Source organism: Tribolium madens, unplaced genomic scaffold, assembly GCF_015345945.1.
Source record: "Tribolium madens isolate multiple individuals breed KSU strain unplaced genomic scaffold, Tmad_KSU_1.1 Scaffold_20;HRSCAF=117;Tcas5.2_LG4, whole genome shotgun sequence".
Classification (NCBI taxonomy): Eukaryota; Metazoa; Arthropoda; class Insecta; order Coleoptera; family Tenebrionidae; genus Tribolium; species Tribolium madens.
In genome coordinates this window covers 4,575,693-4,597,284 of record NW_025400985.1, presented here as the reverse complement: position 1 = coordinate 4,597,284, position 21,592 = coordinate 4,575,693, and the positions used below count along the sequence as shown (strand labels likewise).

Below are 21,592 nucleotides of genomic sequence, written 5' to 3'. Positions count from 1 at the left end.
TTTCTTGAATTTTTTAAAAATTAAAAAAAAATCAAACATTTTTGACGCTAAATTGTTAAAAAACAGTTTTTGAAACTACTCTTAAATTCTCTGTGCGATCATTGGTTGATGATCAATAACAAATAAATCCTTTTTCATTAAAAGTCAGATATCTCAGTGACAAATTAACGTAAAGAAAATATTAAAAAACAAATTAAAGTTGAATGAACATCTTTGAATATCTATCGGGTCCATGCATTGATTTTTCTAAAAAAAATACCAAAATAAAAACAAATTAAAGTTGAATGAACATCTTTGAAAATATCTATCTGGTCCATGTATTGATTTAACTAAAAAAATTCAACTAGAAACTTCAAATATAAATAATTCAACTAGAAGCTTCAAAATATTTTTTTTTTAATTTAGATACGACAATTTTTCAAATAAATACAATCTTTAAAAGATTAACAAAAAATTTGAAAACATTTTTGTCCCCTTAATTTTTTTCAGTAGTGTATACAGGGTGTTCGGTCCAAGTCGCCCCTGCCGATAACACCTAAACTTACTTTTTTTTTAAACTAAATTTTAAAATAATACTATTCATTCCTCGCTTTCTTAGTAAATGCATCAAATTTTTTTGGCACATCCGGTGTAGCCGAAAATGCTACCAAATTTAGTTTTTCAAATGGAACACCTATGTTTTTTTACTCGAAACAATAATAATTGGCATGAAAAATACGGTAAACCACTATTTATTACATTTTACTGTACATAATGCACTCAGAAAACAATTTAAATTTTTGAATTTTATTGCAAATTTTGCAACGAAGGCGGATTTTACTTGTCAAGGTATTCATGCAAAAAGCTATATGCTTGGATACCGTTTAATTGTTAGTTTGACAAAGCCTAATTTGTCAATAAATCTTATTGAGATCTTTAATAATAGATGATATTAATTACGACGAATTGGTAGATCAGCTTGAAGTGTTTTTTAAGTGCAATAAAAATAGAGCGGTAGCTGAAAGACAGTATAGAGAAAAATACTCAAATAGAGTTCACCCAAATCTTTGAAAATTTAGTCGAATTGAAAAACAACTGAGACGAATAGGTTCGCTTCTTAAAAATAAAAAACCGGTGGTTCTTAGTGAAGAACAAGAAAATAGAAATCTGAATGTTCTGTTATCAGTCGAAGAAAATCCAAGAGTTTCCATAAGAGAACTCGCTCATCAACTGACAAAATAGCTTTGTCAAATCAACAATTAAACTGTATTCAAGCATTTTTTTTATTCACACCTTTCCTTTAAAATTAAAAATCAGGCTACCAGCGACCAATTTCCTTATAAAATTCTAAGATTTAAGATGTTTTTTGATTGCATTGTGTTACGCAAAATGTAATAAATAGTGGTTTACAATATTTTTCATGTCAATTATTATTGTTTGGAGGAAAAAAAACCATAGGTGTTCCATTTGAAAAACTAAATTTGGTAGCATTTCCGGCAACACCGGATGTGCTAAAAAAATTTGATACATTCATTAAGAAAGCCAAGAATGAATATTATTACTTAAATATTTACTTTTTGAAAAAAAGAAGTAAGTTTAAGTGTTATCAGCCGGGGCGACTTGACCGATATCCTGTATTTTGATGAAAGATAAGAGACTGAAAAAGTCTGCGATATATTTTTTTAAATCGTCTACAAAATTGTGATTTTAAAATCTCGTCTTTGTCTAAAAAAATAAAATACTTTTTGTCCACTCTGTGTAGTGTGGAAAGTAACTTTTTATTAAAACAGGCGTTTATCAGATAGCTACGAATGGAAAGCATATTGTTCTAAACTACACGGTGAGATGGCTTCCGGCAGTGAATCTCCGCTTGGAGAACACTTCGTAAAGTGCCAAGTCCGTCCCTGGCGCGCTGGGGTTGGAGATGCACCAAAGTGCAAAACACTTTCACTTGTTCGAGCGTAAAACAAACAATCTATATTTCTTTGTAAAACTATAAGAAAAGTTGGAAAGTCGTGATTAATTGTTTTTCTTGTTGGAGACGATTGAAAACCCCTTCCCCAGTCTGCTAAAGTTCGAACAATAGAAGATGACGAAGTTGAATGGATGTATTAAAAGTGTACAGAGTATATACACACAAAAAAGTTGCAATGCACCTTGCGGTTCTCATGCTAATGGAAACGAGGGATCGCTAAGCCACACTGTAAACCTGTGGTGTAAAACCGCACGCGCCTCTGTGCAACCTTTAAAAAGAGGGATTACTCATGAATAGCTAAGTGAAAGATATACAGGGAGATTAAAAAGGATTAGCTATTACCATAACATTGGCTCTATGTTATCATATCCGATGTAATAGGCCTAATTGCCCCAATTGTCGTGGGGGCTTCTGGACATAAACAAACACATTTACAAATTTTACACCAACTCTGGAGATTTACATGTTTTGGTTTATCGAATTGGGTAATTTTATTAATAATGAATCTATTTACAAGTGACGCTCTGCTAACTTGCACCCCTTTCATTTGCAGATGAATTTATAACAATAGATTAATTCATATCGCAGATCCATTAAGGAGATTGAATTCATCCCTGGTTAGCTTCGTTAAACATGACGAAATTTCGATTAAACCATAAGGTCGCTGATACATTTTTTGTCACCCAATGTAACACATGTGCTTCAATTTCTAGTGTTTATTTTACGTACAATATACCCCCATGTTTGAATAAAAGAAGAAAGTGCTAGAACGCAATACAAACAGATGCGACTTTTAAATTTATGCTTTACGTGAACAAAATACATTGATAAGCTTTGTAATCCACTTTTGAATGCAATTCGTTACCGCCCTTTGCATACAGTTTGGGGTTTTACCAAATCTATGTATTATGAATAACATTTGTTTAAAGTCCACAGCAGTTTCTTCGCCTTGCTGTACTCGTTGTATATTTTAATAGTGAGAAAAACATTATAAACAATCAAATTCCATTTGCTTACCACAGACAATAATGTTGATATAACTGGTTGTTATGGTTGTTTTATAAATTTATCGTAGCATTCAATAGTTTGCTGCATCCCACATCAAAGTAAAGACATAATTCGCACAAGTTTCGAATTACAGTTTATTCTGGAATTCGAATTAATGGCTATATGACTGGAATGAATAAAAAAATTGTCGAATGCGAAAGAGAAGACGAAGTAATTTGATAGGAGAAAATTTTATCTGGTGTAATTTCCTTTTTCTCTGGCTTAGTTAAATTTAGAAAAATTTTCATTTCCTTTTCAGAACAAATATTTTAGCAGTGATTTTTTTATTTACTGGTGACTTTCGAGCAACCAAGGAGGCATATACCATTATGTTTTATTCGGATAAAATTTTATAGCTTCATAACAATTACTTAATGGAAAAGAAATATGAAACATTTCCAGAATTATTCTGTGATGCCCTCAAATTTTTTTCGTATTGTTTTAGTCTCATGACGATTCCAGATAAAACAAAATGCAATAATAACAATATGATAAATGCAATACTTGTTTCCACTTTAATTATTTTATATAAAATAAGATAGAACTCCTTCGGCAAATTATAAATGAATATTTCGCAAAAGCATCTTTGTTCCTTTTCGTTTATACAAATGATAATTTCAATCTTCAAAGCTTGAATACGTTACTAGAGTAAACTCCAACATTTCATCAACTGCCCGAGTATTTAGGTACTAAGCAATTGGTTGCTCCCATCGGACATAGAAATTATAATATAGTTTGGTTTGTCTGGGAATTTATTATCCTTGTATTTCAAAGAAAATTCTTACTGGATTAAGATTCCAGATCAATTCATTTAATAAAATTCATTTTAATCTTGTTTCTTTGCAAATTACATTCTTTTATCATTAATTTTATTGAATTTTTCACGGAAAAGTTCATTCCTTTTACAGATCTGATACAAAACTAATTTAGGTTTTTCGCCTTTTAGGTAAGCACAGCTCCTCAGCAACGTTATACGACATAAATGACTCATATCAATCCCCGTTTCAGTTCATGCATTTATGTCATGCTTTATTTGTTCTGTTAAAGGAACTACGGGTGATTGCACTAAAATATTTTGCTCAGTTCAAATTGAGTATTTTTCCATTGTGTTTATTAAATAAACACAAAAGATGACACTGTGTAAGACATTTTTTATGTGAGTCTTTGTAATTCTGGTAAGAGAGTCCACTTGAAACTTGCAAGCCTAACATAAAATATGTGTTTTTTGATTTATTTAATATGAGAGAATCTATATTTTTGGTCTGTTATAAGTTTTGTACATAAGTTAATGATTATTATTTAAGTCGAAAAACTTATACAAAAAAAACCTAAGTTGTAAGTAGGTAAAGAAAATTTAAAATGTCAACGAGGTTTAAGCTATTAGCGTTAATTACGAAAAGAAAGAGAAATCAGACGTTTATCTGAGAGGTTTAGAAAGTTGAACGACAATAATACTCAAAGATCTACCTGATTTATTTAAAGACAAAACTTATCCACTTATCTTACAAGTTTTATTTTAAATGTGAAACAACATCCCTTTTTCCCGTCATGCGCATCCCAGAGTCTCCATTTCACATTATAATTTAATAACGGAAATGCAGGTGAAATATGAAGCTGATGTTTGTAAACTCCAGTTTCTCCACTTTTCATCGGACATTGAACAGATTTGCAACCATCTCTGTCCATTCCAATTAAGGGTAAATCTAGCAAAGATGTGACCGAATAAGCTTGATTCAAAAGCTTATCAGTGTCAAAGTCTACAAAGGGAATATTACTATTTACTTGCAAATTCTAATTTGAAACTCACGAGATATGTAATCAAATTCGATAGTGGCATTCGTGCCACTTTTAAATTTACACGGCTTTTTATTTTTAGCTTCTTTGCACGGCTCAACTCTGACTTCTTTGACTTCGCAAACAGAATCGTCGGAATCTAGATAAAAAATTAATTAATTTAAAATTAAAACAAAGGTAGTGGCTTTATGTTACCTTCACAATTTTCAAAGGCGATGATTTCGCTGTTTATAACACCGGTAAATAAGAGTATGACGCAACAAATTAACGTAAACTTGGCCATTCTTCCACTCACTCAACTTTTGACTAAATGTGAAGCGATTGTTATATTTTCACCAGCACAATTCGATGCGTTATTGAAAGTTAATCGACCAAAACTAACTGAAAGCTGTGCACGACTCTCGGCTAGATATTGTAAATAACTGTTTTCTTTTATACCTCGTCGACACTTTTTAGGTAGAGTGGCCGATAACACAAGATAGGTTTTGTGTAGATGTGGGCATCCACTCCAGGTATTCCGGGAACGCTTCGTGCTATCTCTAGCTTTCACTTATTCAGGAAAAATAGATAAATTTCAATCAGGTGAAAAATTTTCAGGCTTGTACAAGGATTTTGCACAAGCTTTAAGGATTTTTTCATCTATTTCCGGTGTATTTTAACTACACTTCATTGGACACAGAGGACAGAAATTCAAGCCATTATTTTATGAAAAGCGATAAACATTTTAACGACCTTTTCGAGAATTATTGCATAATAGACATACTGGTACCGTTGATGAGTACCATCATTGCTTAATAGAAACGCCAGTAATCATAATGGTAATAAAAGTGAAACTTAATAAATGAAAATTGTGATAATCCCGTTTCATTGATTAGTGTTGCAACTTTTTCCAAACATCACGTAAAACTGCAAAATCATAAACAAATTGTAATTTTATAATTAAAATAAATATTAAATGTTTATTCAGGAGGTGTAAACGATAAAAAAAATTAACGATAGTGTAAAAACAGGAAAAACAGAAACCACGAGTTATTTACTGAGTCATTGATATTTTGTAATAGGTATTATTCCCAACACGAAAATCACTTTTACATTGCTGGTATAGAAGGAAAATAGTGACAATTTCCAAAGCTGTTAACATATTTTTCTTCATATTGTTTTCTCGTTTTAAAACAATAAAAAACCTTGGTAAAATAATGTACTTTTGTTGAAGTTATGCAACCAAAAATACAACATAACTCAAGAGCAAATATTCGTGTCAAACATGTAAAAAAACACTCTTTATTTCACAATTAAATATTTATTCATAACATTGCAAATTTCCTTGCATATTTGTTAAAAATATTCGTTCATTAATCAGAATAAAAACTAAAGGTTTACTAATCCACATCTTCAGGCCTCACAGGATGTGTTAATGGTATCACAGACTTTTGATTCACATCTCTTGAAAGAGCCTTCCTCATATCTGAAATTTTACTTAATTAAAACCAAAACGCGGCAAATTTCACACTGACCATAAGCATCTTCGTCAGGGTCACCAGAATAATATTCCAAAACAGTTCTGTATATAATATATCCCAAGTTTGTGTACATATTAATTGCCACCTTATTACTGACTCTCACAAAAAGGTCAACAAAATACGCGCGTTTTCTGAAATTCTCAATTAAAAAATATTTCTTGAATTGGTACAAAAACTGTACTTTTCTGAAATATCCTCTAAGAAATTCATTAAAGTGGCCGCTAAGCCTAATCGTCTGAAATCAGGAGAGACTGTCAGGGCTGTGACATGACCATGCCAGTTCTCCCCAATGCCTTCGGCTTTCCCCATTACTAAAACATTAATTGTTATTGAAAGTATAAAAAATGCAGACGTACTGTAGCCCATTATTTCACCACTTGGAGACTCCGCAACTTGAAAATATTCCGGCCAATGCGCCAAATAACGCATATAAAAAGATAATCCATAAGTTTCAGTCAAAGGGTCTAAATTTCTACAAAAAATGTCTAAAACTCACTATTGACACTTGTTACACTTACACATTGTTAAATTTGTACATATCGTCGCAAGTAAAGGGCCTTAAAGTGGTCATTTTTGTAAAATTGTATTTATTCGTAAAAATCTAACCTCCAAAGAGGAGAAGTGACAGTTAGGATATTGATCGAAGTCACAATCCGAAAAATACACTCATCCATGTAAAGTGCAAACATTCAAAAAATGAAATTAATTGCTAAAAACTTTATCTATACTAAATTATTGCGTAATGTTTTTTTAAATACATGTGGCACATTTACATTTTAACATTTTTATTTTAATAAATTAAGAATTGTGTAAAAGTGGCGATGCTGTATTTTTCGCAGCAATTCACTTTCGGGAGTTCATGCAATCGTATGCAGCGTTTAGTGTCATGCTCATGTCACCAAAATACAAGTAGAACTTCGCCTAATTTTTAATGTAAACATTATTTATCTAATCTCATCCAAATCTCAAGCTACATGAACAAATACATTAACACGTAAACAAACAAAATTTGAAAGTGTTTTGAAATGACAGATCAGGATAATGTGATAAACGGCCTAGAACACAAGGAAGCAAGTGCCTCGAATATCGAGGTGTTGAAAGATCTGTGTGAGAACAATGCGAATTTTTTTGCACAAGATACAAGCGAAAATGGGCAACGACTGTATATTTCCTTTATGGGAATTAAAGAAAATCTGGATGAAATTTCCCAGAAAATGGCACGAATTGCATCAGAAGTCCACAGATTTGATTTTGATGAAAATACTCCAGGAAACGGGTATAGGAGTTTTTTGAGTGTCGCCAATTCGGCGATTGATTATGGAATAGCGTTGAACAAAAAGATCTGTTTGAAAAGGGCCAGTGCTTTCTTCAGGAAGTCACAATTAACAAAGTGAGTGGTTTTATAATGTTTCATGTTTAAATGTGGCAATTGCAGGGATGTGGAGTCTTGTGCCCACTTAATTGCAAGTCTGGATACATGTTTCAAACATTTGGAAACGTTGTTATCCTGGAGTAGTGCAGGAAATTTGTTTCCTGATGAAGAACATTCCCCTCAAGAACTGTTATCCAACTATGAGGATATAAATCAGTATTGTTTTTATGGTCGTTGTATGGGATTTCAAGTAAGGTCATCATAAGAAAAAATATTACAAAAGAACAAATCTGTTTTTGTAGTTTTGTGAATCATTGAAAAACATTTTACAATTTATCTCAATGTCAATGGCAATTTTTTCCGAAATTTATTACAATGAAGGTTCCTTTTTTGCAAAAGCTACCACTTCGTTAATGGCTACTTCAAAATACGTCAATGATCCTGAACAAAGAGCAAGAAGAATTGTAAATATTTCACAAAATGCTGATGTAAATTTCTGCAAAGCTTTTTGGTTTCTTTCTGAAAATGAATTAATGACTAACATGCCATATGTGGTTGCACCAAGTGTGGCAGTTTCCAGAATTATCAGTTTGCCCCCTGAACCTTTCACTCTTGAAGTTGATGGTCAAGAAATTGATGTTCCTGTCCCATCGTCCCATATTGGTACTAACTTTTTTTCTTAAAGCAAACTAATCTTTAAAAATATATCACAGGTAGAAAACCAGTCCAAGTGCGCCTTATCAGTCATGAAGTCCATGAAGGCATGATTGGAGAAGCTTCAAATAAATACAAAAGTAAACCACCAGCAAGAGGCCTCATTATACATTGTCATGGGGGCGGATTTGTTGCTCAATCCTCTTTATCACATGAGTGCTATTTGAGGGAGTGGGCAAAACAGTTGAAAGTACCTATTTTGAGCATTGATTACAATTTAGCGCCTGAGGCCCCCTTTCCAAGGGCTCTGGAAGAGGTCACTTATGCCTACTGTTGGGCCTTGAAGAATTGTCAATTGCTAGGAAGCACAGGTAAGTGAGAACATCTACGTTAAAAAAAATTAATTACGAAAATTTAAACTTTTTTAAATTAGTCTACTTTTAATAATTTCATCAACATTGTTTAGGTGAGAGAATAATAGGCGCTGGAGATTCGGCTGGAGCAAACTTGCTTCTTTCGACTACTCTAAAATGCCTAAATTTGGGCATTCCGCCCCCGATGGGCCTATTCGTAGCATACGTGCCTACTTTAGTAAATTTCGTACCTTCGCCGTCTCGCTTATTATGTATGATGGATCCTTTGCTACCGTTTGGCTTTATGATGCGTTGTTTGAAAGGTAAAACACTTGTATGAATAGACTTGAAATAATTTCGTGTTAGCTTATGCATGTCCTGACAATAAAAAAGTGGAAAATTGCGACCAAACTTCGGATACTGAAAGTTTCGAAGAAATATCTGAATCAGATTTGATGGAATTGCAAGCTCACAAATCACCGGTGTCTGAAACGTCCGATACTTTGACTTACGGGTCTTTAAATTCTGGTGGAGAAGATGATAGAAACAAAGATGTTGATTTGCAGCAGTCACATATCGAGAATAGTCAAAAATACGTTTCTGATTTTTTGGAAAAGTACGTTTTGGGTACGTTTCGTGTTGGATGGAAGAGGCCAGTAGAAATATGATTTTTTTAGATTCTGATACTGAGACTGACGGAACGAGAGTACCTGTTTTAAAACACGAAAGCGCAACTTCGTCTCAGTCAATTGATGATTCTTTGCAAAGTAAAGTTTCGAGTTTTGTTTCAAATTTGAAATGGCGGTTCAACAGTTGGATAGCAGAGAAGGCACAAGTTGGGGTGGATTTTATGGTACCAAGGAGTGCGAGTGCTGCTGAAAAATATCTAGATTTGGACAGGCAGGGTAGTTTACTTGATGAATTCAAATTTACAGTTCCCAAAGATCCGTATTTGAGTCCGTTTTGTGCTAAGGATGAGGATTTAGAGCGATTTCCGCCGGTTCGGGTTCTGGTAAATTATAATTGTTGCATTTTTTTTTTGTATTACACAGTTTGGTTTATAGACCGTTCATTTAGACCCCTGTTTGGACGATTGCGTAATGTTTTCAAAACGATTGAAGGACTTAAATAAAGACGTCCATTTGGATATTTTATCGGGGTTACCACACGGTTTTCTAAATTTTTCTTTGGTAAAATACGAAATATTTTCCTGGACAATTGTTGAAGTTTTGTTTCAGATTTCCAAAGAAGCCTATGAGGGTTCCAAGCTTTGTATAAAAAGAATTAACGAGCTCTTGAACTTAGATAATCTGCCTCCACTACAATAATTTTTTATAGGTACAAGTAGGAAATAAATGGGACTCTAGACTAGATTTCGCTCTCTCAAAAGAACACATTTAAAAATTTCTGTCCAGTATATAAAGTATTTTTTATACAAATTTAAGGTGTGTTGTAGGTGTTTTGAATTAATACACGGTTTCTTAAGTTCTACGAAGAGAAAACTAAGTATTTTTTGTTGCAAATATTGTTGAAAATGATTTTCAGGTACCTGGAAATTTTTTTTATTTTTACGGCTGTGTTTAAAAATCTTTTTGCTGCTAAGATTTATCATTTGGTGCCTAATCAATTCGACTAATCCATATTTAGCAGTACATCAAATTATAAGTCCATAGCAGTATTAGAAAATGATTGTATTTACATTTCCTTATATATCTACCAAAGTGAACTTGTTGCGTAACTTATAGTGATAATTATTTGTGCAAGTAGATCTGATTGTCAACATTTATACAATGTATTTATTGGATATTGTAATGGTAATAAATTATTAAAGAGGAATTATGTTTTGTTCAACAAAAATCTACCAAGAGTAATTTAAAATTATTACACCTACAATTATGCAACCAATTATACACCCGAAAATATTTTGTTTATCCGTTTATTATTATATTTTGTGGTGTTATTTTGCATTGCCGTGCTATTTGTTAAACAATAATGAGATGTGTCAGAGTTGCAATTTCTTATTTTTAACTTTTTACCACAACTGACAAACTTGTCGTAGCAACTGTCAAAATTGTGTGGTCGAAAACATTTGTGCTTTGTGTGATTATTTTGTGTTAATTGTAACAGAAAATGGGTGACGAAAGCAAAAATTCCACAGAAGAAACCTCTCAGGTGAACCAGGACGAATTAATCCTGGCCCAACAACGCCAGATTGAAAAGGAGGTAAAAAATGTACAAAATTGAGGTTATGTTTTTACAAAGTTGTTTATAGATTTCTGAAAGTATTCCTTTAGTTGGTGAAATGGAACCAATTTCTTCATTAAATGGTGAATATGCTAATGATGAAGTTTACTTAGAAAAAATCAAAGATTTGTCTTCCAAGTATAAGCACATTCGTAGAACTAGACCTGACGGAAACTGTTTTTTCCGTGCGTATAGTTATGCGGGTCTTGAAAGACTGTTAGATAAAAAAGACGAATTTAACGTGTTTTATAAGCAAGCTGAAGAAAGCAAAAATGCTCTAGTTCAACTTGGCTTTCAACAGTTTACTGTAGAAGATTTTTACGATATTGTGAGGGCCCCCATATTTACAAAACCATCAATAATTGTTCGTTTTGTAGTATATGGAAGTTCTCAAACGTGTAGGTGACCTAACTAATGTAGACGACGCCAAGAAAACTCTTCATTTTTTATTTAACGAGCAAGGTTATTCTGATTACATGGTTGTTTATTTAAGACTTTTAACCAGTGGACAGTTGCAAAAAGACCAAGATTTTTACAGTTGTTTTATTGAAGGTGGCAGAACTGTACGTGAACACATTCAACAATTTATTACAAACCACTAACAAATTTATTCCAGGTTGCTGATTTTTGTCATCAGGAGGTTGAACCAATGTACAAAGAAAGTGATCATATTCACATAATTGCTGCCTGTGCTGCTCTCAACATGGGGGTACGTGTGGTTTACATGGACAGAGGCAACAACAAGTCTGTCACAGAACACGATTTTCCTGAAGGTTGCACACCTTTAGTACATTTACTTTACCGTCCAGGGCATTATGATATTTTGTATCCTTAATTTCGAGTTCATTTATAATTTCTACAGTTCGAGGAATAAAAGAGTTGTTGATAATTCAAATTGTGTTTTATTTTTATCCTTTTAATATCAAAAAGCAAAAATGGCCATGACTCGAGCCAATTAATTGAAATTAATTCAGATGTATGCAAAGCATCAGCCAACAATATCACGCTTTAATTAATTATAACAAGTTCAATTATGTTAAAACTGGAGACTGTTGAGTAATTGTGTAAAAAATGCGGAGAAACGGCATTTTTTTCACTTATGTATTAAACATTTTTGTGCAAACATTGGAAAACAACTGAATTACCGCAAAATAATGGCTTGAGTAACAAATTAGCTTCTATTATGTTATTATTTAACCTTACATAGTTATTTAGACGAATTTGAGTCAATATTAAAGTATCACTGTTTAAACAGTGAAATATCTGAAATTATAGTTTCGACTCAATTTTCACGAAACTTGTATTTACCGAGCAAACAATGACAAATTGAACATGAAATGTGAAATCGTAGTGTTGAAATAGCTTCAGTAAAATGAATTTCAAAGTGGTTTTAGTAGTTTTGCTTTTTATAAAGTTTTGCGATTGTAGGATTGTGTTATCAATGATTAATGATTTGATCGAACATTATAATAAAACCCAAATTATGTTGGCCTATTTGTGTAACAAAAGAGGTGACAACAAATTATAATAAATCAATAATTATATTAAACAAAATGTAGATGCGTTTCAGGTACTGAGTCACTTTTCTAACAAGTTATACCAAGTCAATGTTTTATCACCAAGTACTCGCAATTTGCCCTATCCAATACCACCAGCTTTTATTACGTTTGTTTTGGATGCTAGTTGTTTAAACACCAAACAATTACTAGTCTTGGTATGCATTAAAAAAATGAAATTGTTTGTATTAAATCACTTTTTGAAGGCTAGTGAACAAAAACTTTTTGCTACACCATTTAAATGGATTGTTTATAACAACGATCATGTTGAACTCTCGGCTTTTATTCAAGAACATTTCACTGAAATTAATATTTTAGTCGATAGTGATGTCACTCTTGCCACCATAAATCACACGAGAGACACATTTGACTTAAATAAAATTTACAAGATAAAAATTAACAGTTCTGTAATAATTGAAAATATAGGAATTTGGAAACGTGGTCAAGGTCTGACTAACACCGGCTACGAAAAAATCACGTACAAGCGTCGTCGAAATTTGCAGAAAACAGTCCTGAAATCATGCATTGTGATCACAAATAATGATTCTTTGAACCACTTGACTGACAAGAGAGACATTCATATCGACAGCATCGCTAAAGTCAATTATGTCCTAGTGCAACATCTCTCGGATACAATAAACGCATCCTTGGAATATTCAGTGAGGGGTACTTGGGGCTATAAAGATAACAAGTCCCAATGGAGTGGCATGATTGGGGAATTGACAAGAAACGAAGCGGATATCGGGGGCACAGCCCTATTTCTTACAAGCGATCGGATCAAAATTATAGATTATATCGCAATGACCACCCCAACAAGGTCTAAATTTATTTTCCGACAGCCGAAATTGTCGTATGTTGCCAATGTTTTTACTTTACCGTTTGATAATTTTGTGTGGGCTTCTGTTTGCGGTTTGCTTGTCATTATTGCTATTATCTTGTATATTGTTGTGAGATGGGAGTGGAAAAAGCGGAATTATGTTGAAGTTGTGGTAATAATTTTTTGCGTTTTTTATAATTTTTCCCTCATTTGTCTTTTCCAGAATGAATCTAACACTACAGAAATTCACAATTCGTGGCTTGAGGTTGTTTTTATAACATTTGGGGCTTTGTGTCAACAGGGCACCTCGTCAATTCCTTTCAGTATCCCCGGTCGAATCACTTTAATTTTCCTCCTGGTGTCCCTCATGTTCTTGTACACATCTTACTCTGCAAATATTGTCGCTTTGCTACAGTCATCATCAAGTAGTATTCAAACACTTCAAGACATCCTCAATTCAAGATTAGATGTGGGTGTCGACAATACCGTTTTCAATCATTTCTATTTCCCCGTAAGAAGTACAAATTACGGCTTCAACTCTTCAAACTAAATTCTAGAACGCAACAGAACCGATCCGTCGCGCAATCTACCAACAAAAAGTCGCTCCTCCGGGCCAAAAACCCAAATTTTATCCCATAGAAGAAGGCATAAGGAAAATGAGACAAGGTTTGTTCGCTTTTCATGTTGAGACAGGTCCTGGGTACAAATTTGTCAGCGAAATTTTCCGAGAAGATGAAAAATGTGGGTTACAAGAAATTCAGTATTTACAAGTGCCTGATCCTTGGTTAGCAATTCAGAAAAATTCTTCATATAAAAAAATGCTGAAAGTGGGGTGAGTTGTCATTTTGCGTTTTACTTCATTTCTGGCAGACTTCGTTTGCTTCAGGAAAACGGGATTCAGGAAAGGGAAGTTGGGTTAATTTATACGAAAAAACCGCAGTGTTTATCGAGAGGGAGTAGTTTTATCAGTGTGGGGTTGGTTGATTGTTATCCGGCTGCCGTTGTCTTAGCTGGGGGGATTGGGGCGGCTTTGGTGATGCTCATCCTTGAAATATATGTCCACCACAGGTTGGAAAAAAAACTTTTTTGTTCTTTTTTAGTGTTACACGAACATAATTTTCTTGTTTTGAAATTGTTTTAGAATCCAATACTATACCAGACGAAGACGTCGATGAATTTATCAATGGTGATAAATGGTGGAGGTGCCGGGACAGCCAATGTATAAAAATAAAAGTACTTAAATAAAGAAAATAACATACTCAAGTTGTTAATTTTATTCACACAATTCTCCCTCGGATTTTTTTAATTTTCAAAACATTCCGTAATATTATTACATTTACTGAGTTTGACGGGCAAAATAGTTATTTGTTTTACAAGTGTTGAAAAGAAAATTTTCATGCCCGTGTTTGACTTGTGCATTAAAACGAGCATGAAGTAAGTTTTTCTCACAAATAGAACACAATGTTTTTTCTACGACTTGATGAAATGTATTTTAAAACGGGACTTCTTGCTAATTATTATTGCACCAAATAAAAAAAATACATATTTATTTATAAAAAGATTTCAAGGATCTTTAAAATAAAAATCCCATTTAACTCCTGCTCCTAATAAAAAATAGATAGTTATAGTTGACCCTGAAGTGGGGCAAACGCGAAGTACACATATAAAATTGCTCGGTCCGAGCGTTTTTGACTAATAACTGAGTCAAAATGCTAAAAACTCGGATGGTTTGTGTTTAGTGGGCCATTTTATATAATAAATATAATAAGAATGGTAATAATGAATTAGTAGGAATATCCAAATCGATTTATGAAGAATAATTATTATTTTGAGAAAAAGTTGAAAACGCATAAAAAATTAAAATAAATTGTGAAATTGTATAAAGTTGTTACTTATACGAATAATATTATTTAACAAAGAAACAATGATAGATTTTATTTGAAAAAGTCCGTTATTATTTTCTACCTGATTTTATCATCCAATGTAACTAAACTGAAAAGTTAGGATGCCAAAACAATTTTAGGAAAGGATACAGTGACTGTACTGCATGCGATTAGGATCTGTTGTTCCGGTTACAAATATTTTTTGGTTATTTCAAGTTTCATGCAATACGTTCACTATCAATGTTCTAGTCAAGAACACATCTTCATTAACATGTGAATGAGATACCTTATAATAAATAAAGCCAGAGTTGCAGATTATATATTGTTCTAAGCATGTACTTAATATAAATTTTAGTATAAATTAGGACGACCAGCTGTGTCTTATTATTATACTAAAAATCCATCACTTTTAGTTACGGGTAGATAAAAAATATTCATTATTCATCCGAGCCAATTATGTTTGACTGTGAAAAAGTGGACATAATTTAACAGACATTCAGTAGTCACGCCTACCTGAAAACTACTTTTTGACCCTTGTGAGACTACTAAATTTTTCATTCGTAAGGTAACATATGATAGGCAATTTCCCAATTGAAATAACCTAGTCCCATCTCTGTATTATTGTTATTTCCCTAATCGTTAGTTGTGTCAAAATTTCAATATTTTATCCACTATCGAACCACGACACTATAAAATATCAGTAAAATCAAGAAACTATCACATCGTGATTAGAGATGACTAAAAGCAAAAAAATTCATACTCTTGCAACATATTTCGATTCAAACATCTTGTTTCTAAAGTGGACAGCATTTTGGATTTATGATGACGAAACTACGACAAGCAAGAAATACTTGCAATATGCTTATAACATTTTTTGGTTCTTTTTCTTGTTTGTTGCTTACCAACCGGCAGAACTGCTTTATGTTTATTACAGTTTCAATGATTTGAGTGTATTTCTGCGAGCTTTACGCGATATAGGAAATCACATTTCACTCGCGTATAAAGCTTTCAATTACTTTATCATGAGAAAAGACATATTTCAATTAATGGATACTCTACAGCACGGTAATTATCATTACGAAGACTACAAGAATTTTCAACCCAAATTAATTGTAAATGAAGAGAAAAAGCAAGCTCTAAAGTGGACGAAATATTTTTTAAACTTTTGTAACGCACTTTGTGTGTCTATGTTAGCTAACGGTGTCTTTACTTTTCTGTTTATGAGTGACACACAATATGTTGAGAAGAATGGTCAGTTAGTTTACCAACAAAAACAACCAATTAATACAGTTTCGCCATTTGGTTCTGGAACGAAATTACAATTTGTTATCACTTTTGTTTATACGATGATGGCCTTATCATTTTATGCGTGGATGATTGTAGGTGAGTTGAATTATTTCAGTAACTACAATTAAATTAGCTCTTGATTCGCTTTTTATCACGATAATGAGTTGCATCAGTGGTCACCTTAAAATATTACAAGGAGCTTTCAAAACGATTCGAGCTCGATGCATAATGAGGACCAAAATGGAAAGGCTTTTAAAAGAGGAGACACTACACGATCCTCCCTTTTTGGTGGATTGTGTAGACAAGGAAATGGTTCGCTGTATAAAACATCTCCAAATAGTCCTCAGGTTTTATTAGAAGTTTGTGAAAATCAAATCAAACTTCTTCTCAGTGTTTCAGAAAAACTTGAGTCAATATACAGCACCCAAACTTGCATCCAAACGTTCATCTCATTGGGAGAAATGTGTTTTTCGTTGTATCTTCTAAGTGAAGTAATTTTTTTTGCAGTTTTTGTGTTTTTCAGAAACTGTGCTTTTTTTAGACCGCCGATCAAAATATGGGAAATGAGTTAACTTATCTTACTGCAACCGCTTTTGAACTCCTCTTGTACTGCTGGTTTGGAAATAGAATCACAGAGGCTGTAATATCATATTTATTTACGTAACGATTTTATTTGCTTTATTTTAGAGTCTCAAAGTATCTTACGCGATGTATGAGAGTGACTGGTTTCCGACAAGCTCGTCCTGCAAGAAACAAATTATCTTCACGATGACAAGGATGCAAAAACCCATTAATGTCACCATTGGCAAAATTACACCATTGACTTTTAGCACTTTTCTCACTGTAAGCGGTTCAAATTTTGCCAGTAATTTTTATAATTCCTAATACTGCAGATGGCAAGAGGGGCATACTCGTTTTTCACATTTTTGAAACAAAGACATGGTATAAATCACTGAAGTTTGAAAATTATACGCACAACGAAATTACAAGTAATATTTGATATTCTTAAGTAGATGGATTGCAATGGTTTAGGTATAAATATTAGCAAAAAGTTATAAATAAGGTCACTAAATACATGTAAATGAAACTAAAATTTTTGGAAACAAATTCTCACTTGCTGTTTTTTTCAAAAATGATCAATAAGGCGTCTTTATTTATCAAAAATAATACAGCCAAACACTGTAGTAATGGTGATAAATGGTGGAGGTGCCGGGACAACCAATGTATAAAATTAAATAAAGAAAATATCATACTCAAGTTGTTAATTTTATTCACACAATTCTCGCTCGGAATTTTTTATTTTTAAAGCATTCCGTTATATCATTACATTTAATGAGTTTGACGTTAACAGGTTAGAGGGCCAAAATAGTTATTTGTTTTACGAGTGTTAAAAAGGAAATTTTTCCTGCGAATGTTTAACTTGCACAGTCCGTGCATTAAGACGAGCATGAGGAACACACAGAAATGTATTTTTAAAACCGCATTTCTTGCTAAATATTATTGCACCAAATTAAAAAAAGAAATACTTATACTTATTTAGAAAGAGATTTCACTGAACTTTAAAGTAAAAATCCCATTTAACCCCTGTTCCCATTAAAAAATAGATAGTTATATGTTGACCCTCTTCAGAGGTTGAAGGCAGGGTTGGTAGGAATATTAAAATGGATTTATGAAGAATAATAATTATATTGAGAAAAAGTTGAAAACGCATAAAAAATTAAAACAAATTGCGAAATTGCATAAGGTTGTTAGGTATACGACTAGTATTATTTAACAAAGATACAGTGACAGATTTTATTTGAAAAAGTCCGTTATTTATTTCTACCTGATTTTATACAGGGGGTCCCAACTAACATTTGCGTCCAAGTTTGGAAAAAATGCTGAAACAGAAATAAAAATAGCAAGAGGGATCAAGTGACATTATTTTGAACAGCATATTCCTTAAATTCAATTCTTTTTTCAAAACCACTCACAGTAATGTCAAAAAAAAAGTCGTTTAATATTGCATAGACAATGAAACCAACAAAATGATGTCACTCGACCCCTCTTGCTATTTAATTTTTTTGAAGGGGCTCTGGGCTTAGAGGGATGCAGAAATAACTTTGAAACTTTGATAAAAAAATCCCACTTTAAGATTTAAATTGACCTATTTTAGCGTTTTTTTTTCAAACTTGAACGAAATCGGAGTTTTTAGGAAATGCAAATTTTAGTTGTATGGTATTTGGGATTTGTAATTCATCTATAATATTAAGAAAAATGAGGATATCATAATTCCCAATGTGCTGTCAAATAACTAAAGCGTTTCGAGATATCTTTATCTCGAAGAGTTTGCTTAATGATTTCATAAAAACTGGCTAATTTTTTGTTTTTTGAGATCGTTAAAACCATCTTATTTTTACCTTAATTTTTGGACAACAAACCACAAACATTAAATAATTGGTGGCAGTAAATACCAAAACAACCAGAAGACTTTACATGAGGGAATTTAAAGGCCGATTCGATCTGTTTTTTTCATATTTATTTCATAAAAAAATAATTCGCCACATGATGTCTATACATAATATAATTGTGGGTACGTAATGCTGACTCTGAAACACGATTAGAAACGGATAATCAGAGGTGAATAGTTTATTTTTTTACGAAGAAATGAAACCAGTGGTGACTCAGGGATAACAATAATTTAATCGAAGTTTTAATATATATTTGTAATTTCTTAATACTTACTTAAATTCCCAGCTAAACACGTAAAGATAATGTAGAAACGAGAAAAACAACTTTTGCACGATTTGTGCTACATATTAGAATCAAAAGAGCAGAGTTTTGCTTAAGGCAAAGGAAAAACGATCCTTTCCAGTAGGTCGGGAAACCATTGTTCGAATACTGTAATTTATTTATTTTTCAAAAATACACTCTTAACAAAGCAAAAACCTAAGAAATTAAACTGAAAGTTAGGTTCTGATCATTTAAAGTTTCATCCAGTACGGATTAGTATACATTCACCACCAATTACCAATTGAGCTGTTCTAATCAAGAACACATCTTCATTAACATATTAATATAAAACTTTATAATAAATAATGCCCGAGTTACACATAATATATTGTTCCAAACATGTGTAATATAAATTTTAGGATAAATTAGGACTATCAGCTGTGTCTTGTTACACTATAAATCCATCACTTTTAATTACGAGTAAATAAAAAATATTCATTATTAATCCGAGCTAATTATCTTTGACTGTGAAAAAGTGGTCATAATTTAAACGACATTCAGTAGTCACGCCTACCTGAAAATACTTTTTAACCCTTGTGAAACTACTAAATTTTTCACTCGTAAGGTGACATATGCAATTTCCCAATTGAAATTACCCAGTCGCAACTCTGTATTATCGTAATTACTCTAATCATTAGTTGTGTTAAGATTTAATATTTTATCAATTATCGAACCAAGTCGCTATAAAATATAAGTAAAATCGAGAAACAACCACATCGTGATTAGAAATGACTAAAAGCAAAAAAATTCATACTTTAGCAACGTATTTCGATTCAAACATCTTGCTTCTAAAGTTGACAGCATTTTGGATTTATGATGACGAAACTACGACAAGCAAGAAATACTTGCAACATGCTTATAACATTTTTTGGTTCTTTTTCTTGTTTGTTGCTTACCAACCGGCAGAACTGCTTTATGTTTATTATAGTTTCAATGACTTGAGTGTATTTCTTAGAGCTTTACGCGATATAGGAAATCACGTTTCACTCGCGTATAAAGCTTTCAATTACTTTATCATGAGAAAAGACATACTTCAATTAATGGATACTTTACAGCACGGTAATTACCATTATGAAGACTACAAGAATTTTCAACCCAAATTAATTGTGAACGAAGAGAAAAAGCAAGCTTTAAAGTGGACGAAATATTTTTTAAGTTTTTGTAACGTACTTTGTGGGACTTTGTTTGCTAACGGTCTCTTTACTTTTCTTTTTATGAGTGACACACAATACGTTGAGAAGAATGGCCAGAGAGTTTACCAACAGGAACAACCAGTTAATACAGTTTCACCATTTGGTTCTGGGACGAAATTACAGTTTTTTATAACTTTTATTTATACGATTATTGCCTTAACATTTTATGCGTGGATGATTGTAGGTGAGTTGAATTATTTCAGTAACTACAATTAAATTAGCCCTTGATTCGCTTTTTATCACGATAATGAGCTGCATCAGTGGTCACCTTAAAATATTACAAGGAGCTTTCAAAACGATTCGAGCTCGATGTATAATGAGAACCAAAATGGAAAAGCTTTTAAAAGAGGAGACTTTACACGATCCTCCCTTTTTGGAGGATTGTGTAGACAAGGAAATGGTTCACTGTATAAAACATCTCCAAATAGTCCTCAGGTTTTATTAAATGTTTGGAAAAAACAAATCAAACTTCTTCTCAGTGTTTCAGAAAAACTTGAGTCAATATACAGCACTCAAACTTTCATCCAAACGTTCATCTCACTGGGAGAAATGTGTTTTTCGTTGTATCTTCTAAGTGAAGTAATTTTTTTGCAATTTTTGTGTTTTTCAGAAATTGTGTTTTTTTTTAGACCGCCGATCAAAATATGGGAAATGAGATAACTTATCTTATTGCAACCGGTTTTGAACTCCTCTTGTACTGCTGGTTCGGAAATAGAATCACAGAGGCTGTAATATCATATTTATTTCCGTGACAATTTTATTTGCTTTATTTTAGAGTCTCAAAATATCTTACGCGCTGTATGAGAGTGAGTGGCTTCCGACAAGCTCGTCGTGCAAGAAACAAATTATCTTCACGATGACAAGGATGCAAAGACCCATTAATATCACCATTGGCAAAATTACACCATTGACTTTTAGCACTTTTCTCACTGTAAGCGGTTCAGATTTTGCCAGTAATTTTTAAAATTTCTTACTGCAGATGGCAAGAGGGGCATACTCGTTTTTCACATTTTTGAAACAAAGACATGGTAGAAATCATTGAAGTTTGAAAATTATGCGCACAAAGTAATATTTGATATTATTCTGTAGATGGATTGCATTGGTTTATAGAATTTCAGCAAAAAGTTATAAATAAGGTCACGACAT

General features: G+C 32.6%; 7 protein-coding genes across 8 annotated transcripts; 5 read left to right on the top strand and 2 right to left on the bottom strand.

Annotated features, from left to right (window-relative positions):
• Positions 1-4,453: 4,453 nt before the first annotated feature.
• Positions 4,454-5,254, bottom strand: LOC123005415 (MD-2-related lipid-recognition protein-like). The gene is made up of 3 exons (XM_044399148.1): positions 4,991-5,254; positions 4,809-4,934; positions 4,454-4,758 (listed from the first exon to the last, which is right to left on the bottom strand). Exons 1-3 carry the CDS (start codon positions 5,076-5,078, stop codon positions 4,499-4,501), a joined length of 474 nt encoding a protein of 157 aa, XP_044255083.1. The 5' UTR covers positions 5,079-5,254; the 3' UTR covers positions 4,454-4,498.
• An 821-nt stretch (positions 5,255-6,075) lies between these two features.
• On the bottom strand, positions 6,076-6,973 carry LOC123005416 (N-alpha-acetyltransferase 20). The gene is made up of 5 exons (XM_044399149.1): positions 6,834-6,973; positions 6,672-6,787; positions 6,497-6,626; positions 6,310-6,446; positions 6,076-6,260 (listed from the first exon to the last, which is right to left on the bottom strand). Exons 1-5 carry the CDS (start codon positions 6,884-6,886, stop codon positions 6,175-6,177), a joined length of 522 nt encoding a protein of 173 aa, XP_044255084.1. The 5' UTR covers positions 6,887-6,973; the 3' UTR covers positions 6,076-6,174.
• A 225-nt stretch (positions 6,974-7,198) lies between these two features.
• On the top strand, positions 7,199-10,522 carry LOC123004916 (hormone-sensitive lipase). Its single transcript, XM_044398445.1, has 9 exons — positions 7,199-7,705; positions 7,751-7,937; positions 7,990-8,350; positions 8,401-8,712; positions 8,808-9,017; positions 9,061-9,321; positions 9,372-9,706; positions 9,759-9,884; positions 9,933-10,522. Exons 1-9 carry the CDS (start codon positions 7,341-7,343, stop codon positions 10,020-10,022), a joined length of 2,247 nt encoding a protein of 748 aa, XP_044254380.1. The 5' UTR covers positions 7,199-7,340; the 3' UTR covers positions 10,023-10,522.
• Positions 10,523-10,634: 112 nt separating this feature from the next.
• LOC123005349 (ubiquitin thioesterase otubain-like) lies at positions 10,635-11,833 on the top strand. Its single transcript, XM_044399051.1, has 4 exons — positions 10,635-10,917; positions 10,967-11,266; positions 11,316-11,501; positions 11,555-11,833. Exons 1-4 carry the CDS (start codon positions 10,825-10,827, stop codon positions 11,771-11,773), a joined length of 798 nt encoding a protein of 265 aa, XP_044254986.1. The 5' UTR covers positions 10,635-10,824; the 3' UTR covers positions 11,774-11,833.
• Positions 11,834-12,555: 722 nt separating this feature from the next.
• Positions 12,556-14,562, top strand: LOC123004805 (probable glutamate receptor). Of its 2 annotated transcripts, XM_044398245.1 has the most exons (5): positions 12,556-13,483; positions 13,535-13,822; positions 13,869-14,143; positions 14,182-14,379; positions 14,453-14,562. In XM_044398245.1, the coding sequence occupies exons 1-5, from the start codon at positions 12,668-12,670 to the stop codon at positions 14,484-14,486; spliced, it is 1,611 nt and encodes a 536-aa protein (XP_044254180.1). In that variant the 5' UTR covers positions 12,556-12,667; the 3' UTR covers positions 14,487-14,562. The 2 variants fall into 2 exon arrangements, with proteins under 2 accessions (XP_044254180.1, XP_044254179.1); XM_044398244.1 differs by having other exon boundaries at positions 14,182-14,518.
• A 1,366-nt stretch (positions 14,563-15,928) lies between these two features.
• On the top strand, positions 15,929-17,457 carry LOC123005557 (putative odorant receptor 92a). The gene is made up of 6 exons (XM_044399353.1): positions 15,929-16,577; positions 16,615-16,828; positions 16,873-16,972; positions 17,023-17,121; positions 17,169-17,324; positions 17,375-17,457. The coding sequence occupies exons 1-6, from the start codon at positions 15,929-15,931 to the stop codon at positions 17,435-17,437; spliced, it is 1,281 nt and encodes a 426-aa protein (XP_044255288.1). The 3' UTR covers positions 17,438-17,457.
• Positions 17,458-19,981: 2,524 nt separating this feature from the next.
• Positions 19,982-21,576, top strand: LOC123005555 (putative odorant receptor 92a). Its single transcript, XM_044399352.1, has 6 exons — positions 19,982-20,630; positions 20,668-20,881; positions 20,926-21,025; positions 21,076-21,174; positions 21,222-21,377; positions 21,426-21,576. The coding sequence occupies exons 1-6, from the start codon at positions 19,982-19,984 to the stop codon at positions 21,486-21,488; spliced, it is 1,281 nt and encodes a 426-aa protein (XP_044255287.1). The 3' UTR covers positions 21,489-21,576.
• Positions 21,577-21,592: the final 16 nt, after the last annotated feature.

Excerpts from the sequence above, each read along its gene's own strand:
- LOC123005415 (XM_044399148.1), bottom strand. The coding sequence starts at position 5,078 with ATGGCCAAGTTTACGTTAATTTGTTGCGTCATACTCTTATTTACCGGT. Across the intron at positions 4,935-4,990 it reads CGCCTTTGAAAATTGTGAAG|ATTCCGACGATTCTGTTTGC; the intron begins GTAACATAAAGC and ends TTTTTTATCTAG. Across the intron at positions 4,759-4,808 it reads CGAATTTGATTACATATCTC|ACTTTGACACTGATAAGCTT; the intron begins GTGAGTTTCAAA and ends TTCCCTTTGTAG.
- LOC123005416 (XM_044399149.1), bottom strand. The coding sequence starts at position 6,886 with ATGACCACTTTAAGGCCCTTTACTTGCGACGATATGTACAAATTTAAC. Across the intron at positions 6,788-6,833 it reads ATGTACAAATTTAACAATGT|AAATTTAGACCCTTTGACTG; the intron begins GTAAGTGTAACA and ends CATTTTTTGTAG. Across the intron at positions 6,447-6,496 it reads TTAGAGGATATTTCAGAAAA|AAAACGCGCGTATTTTGTTG; the intron begins GTACAGTTTTTG and ends TGAGAATTTCAG.
- LOC123004916 (XM_044398445.1), top strand. The coding sequence starts at position 7,341 with ATGACAGATCAGGATAATGTGATAAACGGCCTAGAACACAAGGAAGCA. Across the intron at positions 8,713-8,807 it reads TCAATTGCTAGGAAGCACAG|GTGAGAGAATAATAGGCGCT; the intron begins GTAAGTGAGAAC and ends AACATTGTTTAG. Across the intron at positions 9,018-9,060 it reads TATGATGCGTTGTTTGAAAG|CTTATGCATGTCCTGACAAT; the intron begins GTAAAACACTTG and ends ATTTCGTGTTAG.
- LOC123005349 (XM_044399051.1), top strand. The coding sequence starts at position 10,825 with ATGGGTGACGAAAGCAAAAATTCCACAGAAGAAACCTCTCAGGTGAAC. Across the intron at positions 10,918-10,966 it reads AACGCCAGATTGAAAAGGAG|ATTTCTGAAAGTATTCCTTT; the intron begins GTAAAAAATGTA and ends AGTTGTTTATAG. Across the intron at positions 11,502-11,554 it reads TTATTGAAGGTGGCAGAACT|GTTGCTGATTTTTGTCATCA; the intron begins GTACGTGAACAC and ends AATTTATTCCAG.
- LOC123004805 (XM_044398244.1), top strand. The coding sequence starts at position 12,668 with ATGAAATTGTTTGTATTAAATCACTTTTTGAAGGCTAGTGAACAAAAA. Across the intron at positions 13,484-13,534 it reads GGAATTATGTTGAAGTTGTG|AATGAATCTAACACTACAGA; the intron begins GTAATAATTTTT and ends TGTCTTTTCCAG. Across the intron at positions 13,823-13,868 it reads TCAATCATTTCTATTTCCCC|AACGCAACAGAACCGATCCG; the intron begins GTAAGAAGTACA and ends ACTAAATTCTAG.
- LOC123005557 (XM_044399353.1), top strand. The coding sequence starts at position 15,929 with ATGACTAAAAGCAAAAAAATTCATACTCTTGCAACATATTTCGATTCA. Across the intron at positions 16,578-16,614 it reads TTATGCGTGGATGATTGTAG|CTCTTGATTCGCTTTTTATC; the intron begins GTGAGTTGAATT and ends CAATTAAATTAG. Across the intron at positions 17,122-17,168 it reads GAAATAGAATCACAGAGGCT|AGTCTCAAAGTATCTTACGC; the intron begins GTAATATCATAT and ends GCTTTATTTTAG.
- LOC123005555 (XM_044399352.1), top strand. The coding sequence starts at position 19,982 with ATGACTAAAAGCAAAAAAATTCATACTTTAGCAACGTATTTCGATTCA. Across the intron at positions 21,026-21,075 it reads CGTTGTATCTTCTAAGTGAA|ACCGCCGATCAAAATATGGG; the intron begins GTAATTTTTTTG and ends GTTTTTTTTTAG. Across the intron at positions 21,175-21,221 it reads GAAATAGAATCACAGAGGCT|AGTCTCAAAATATCTTACGC; the intron begins GTAATATCATAT and ends GCTTTATTTTAG.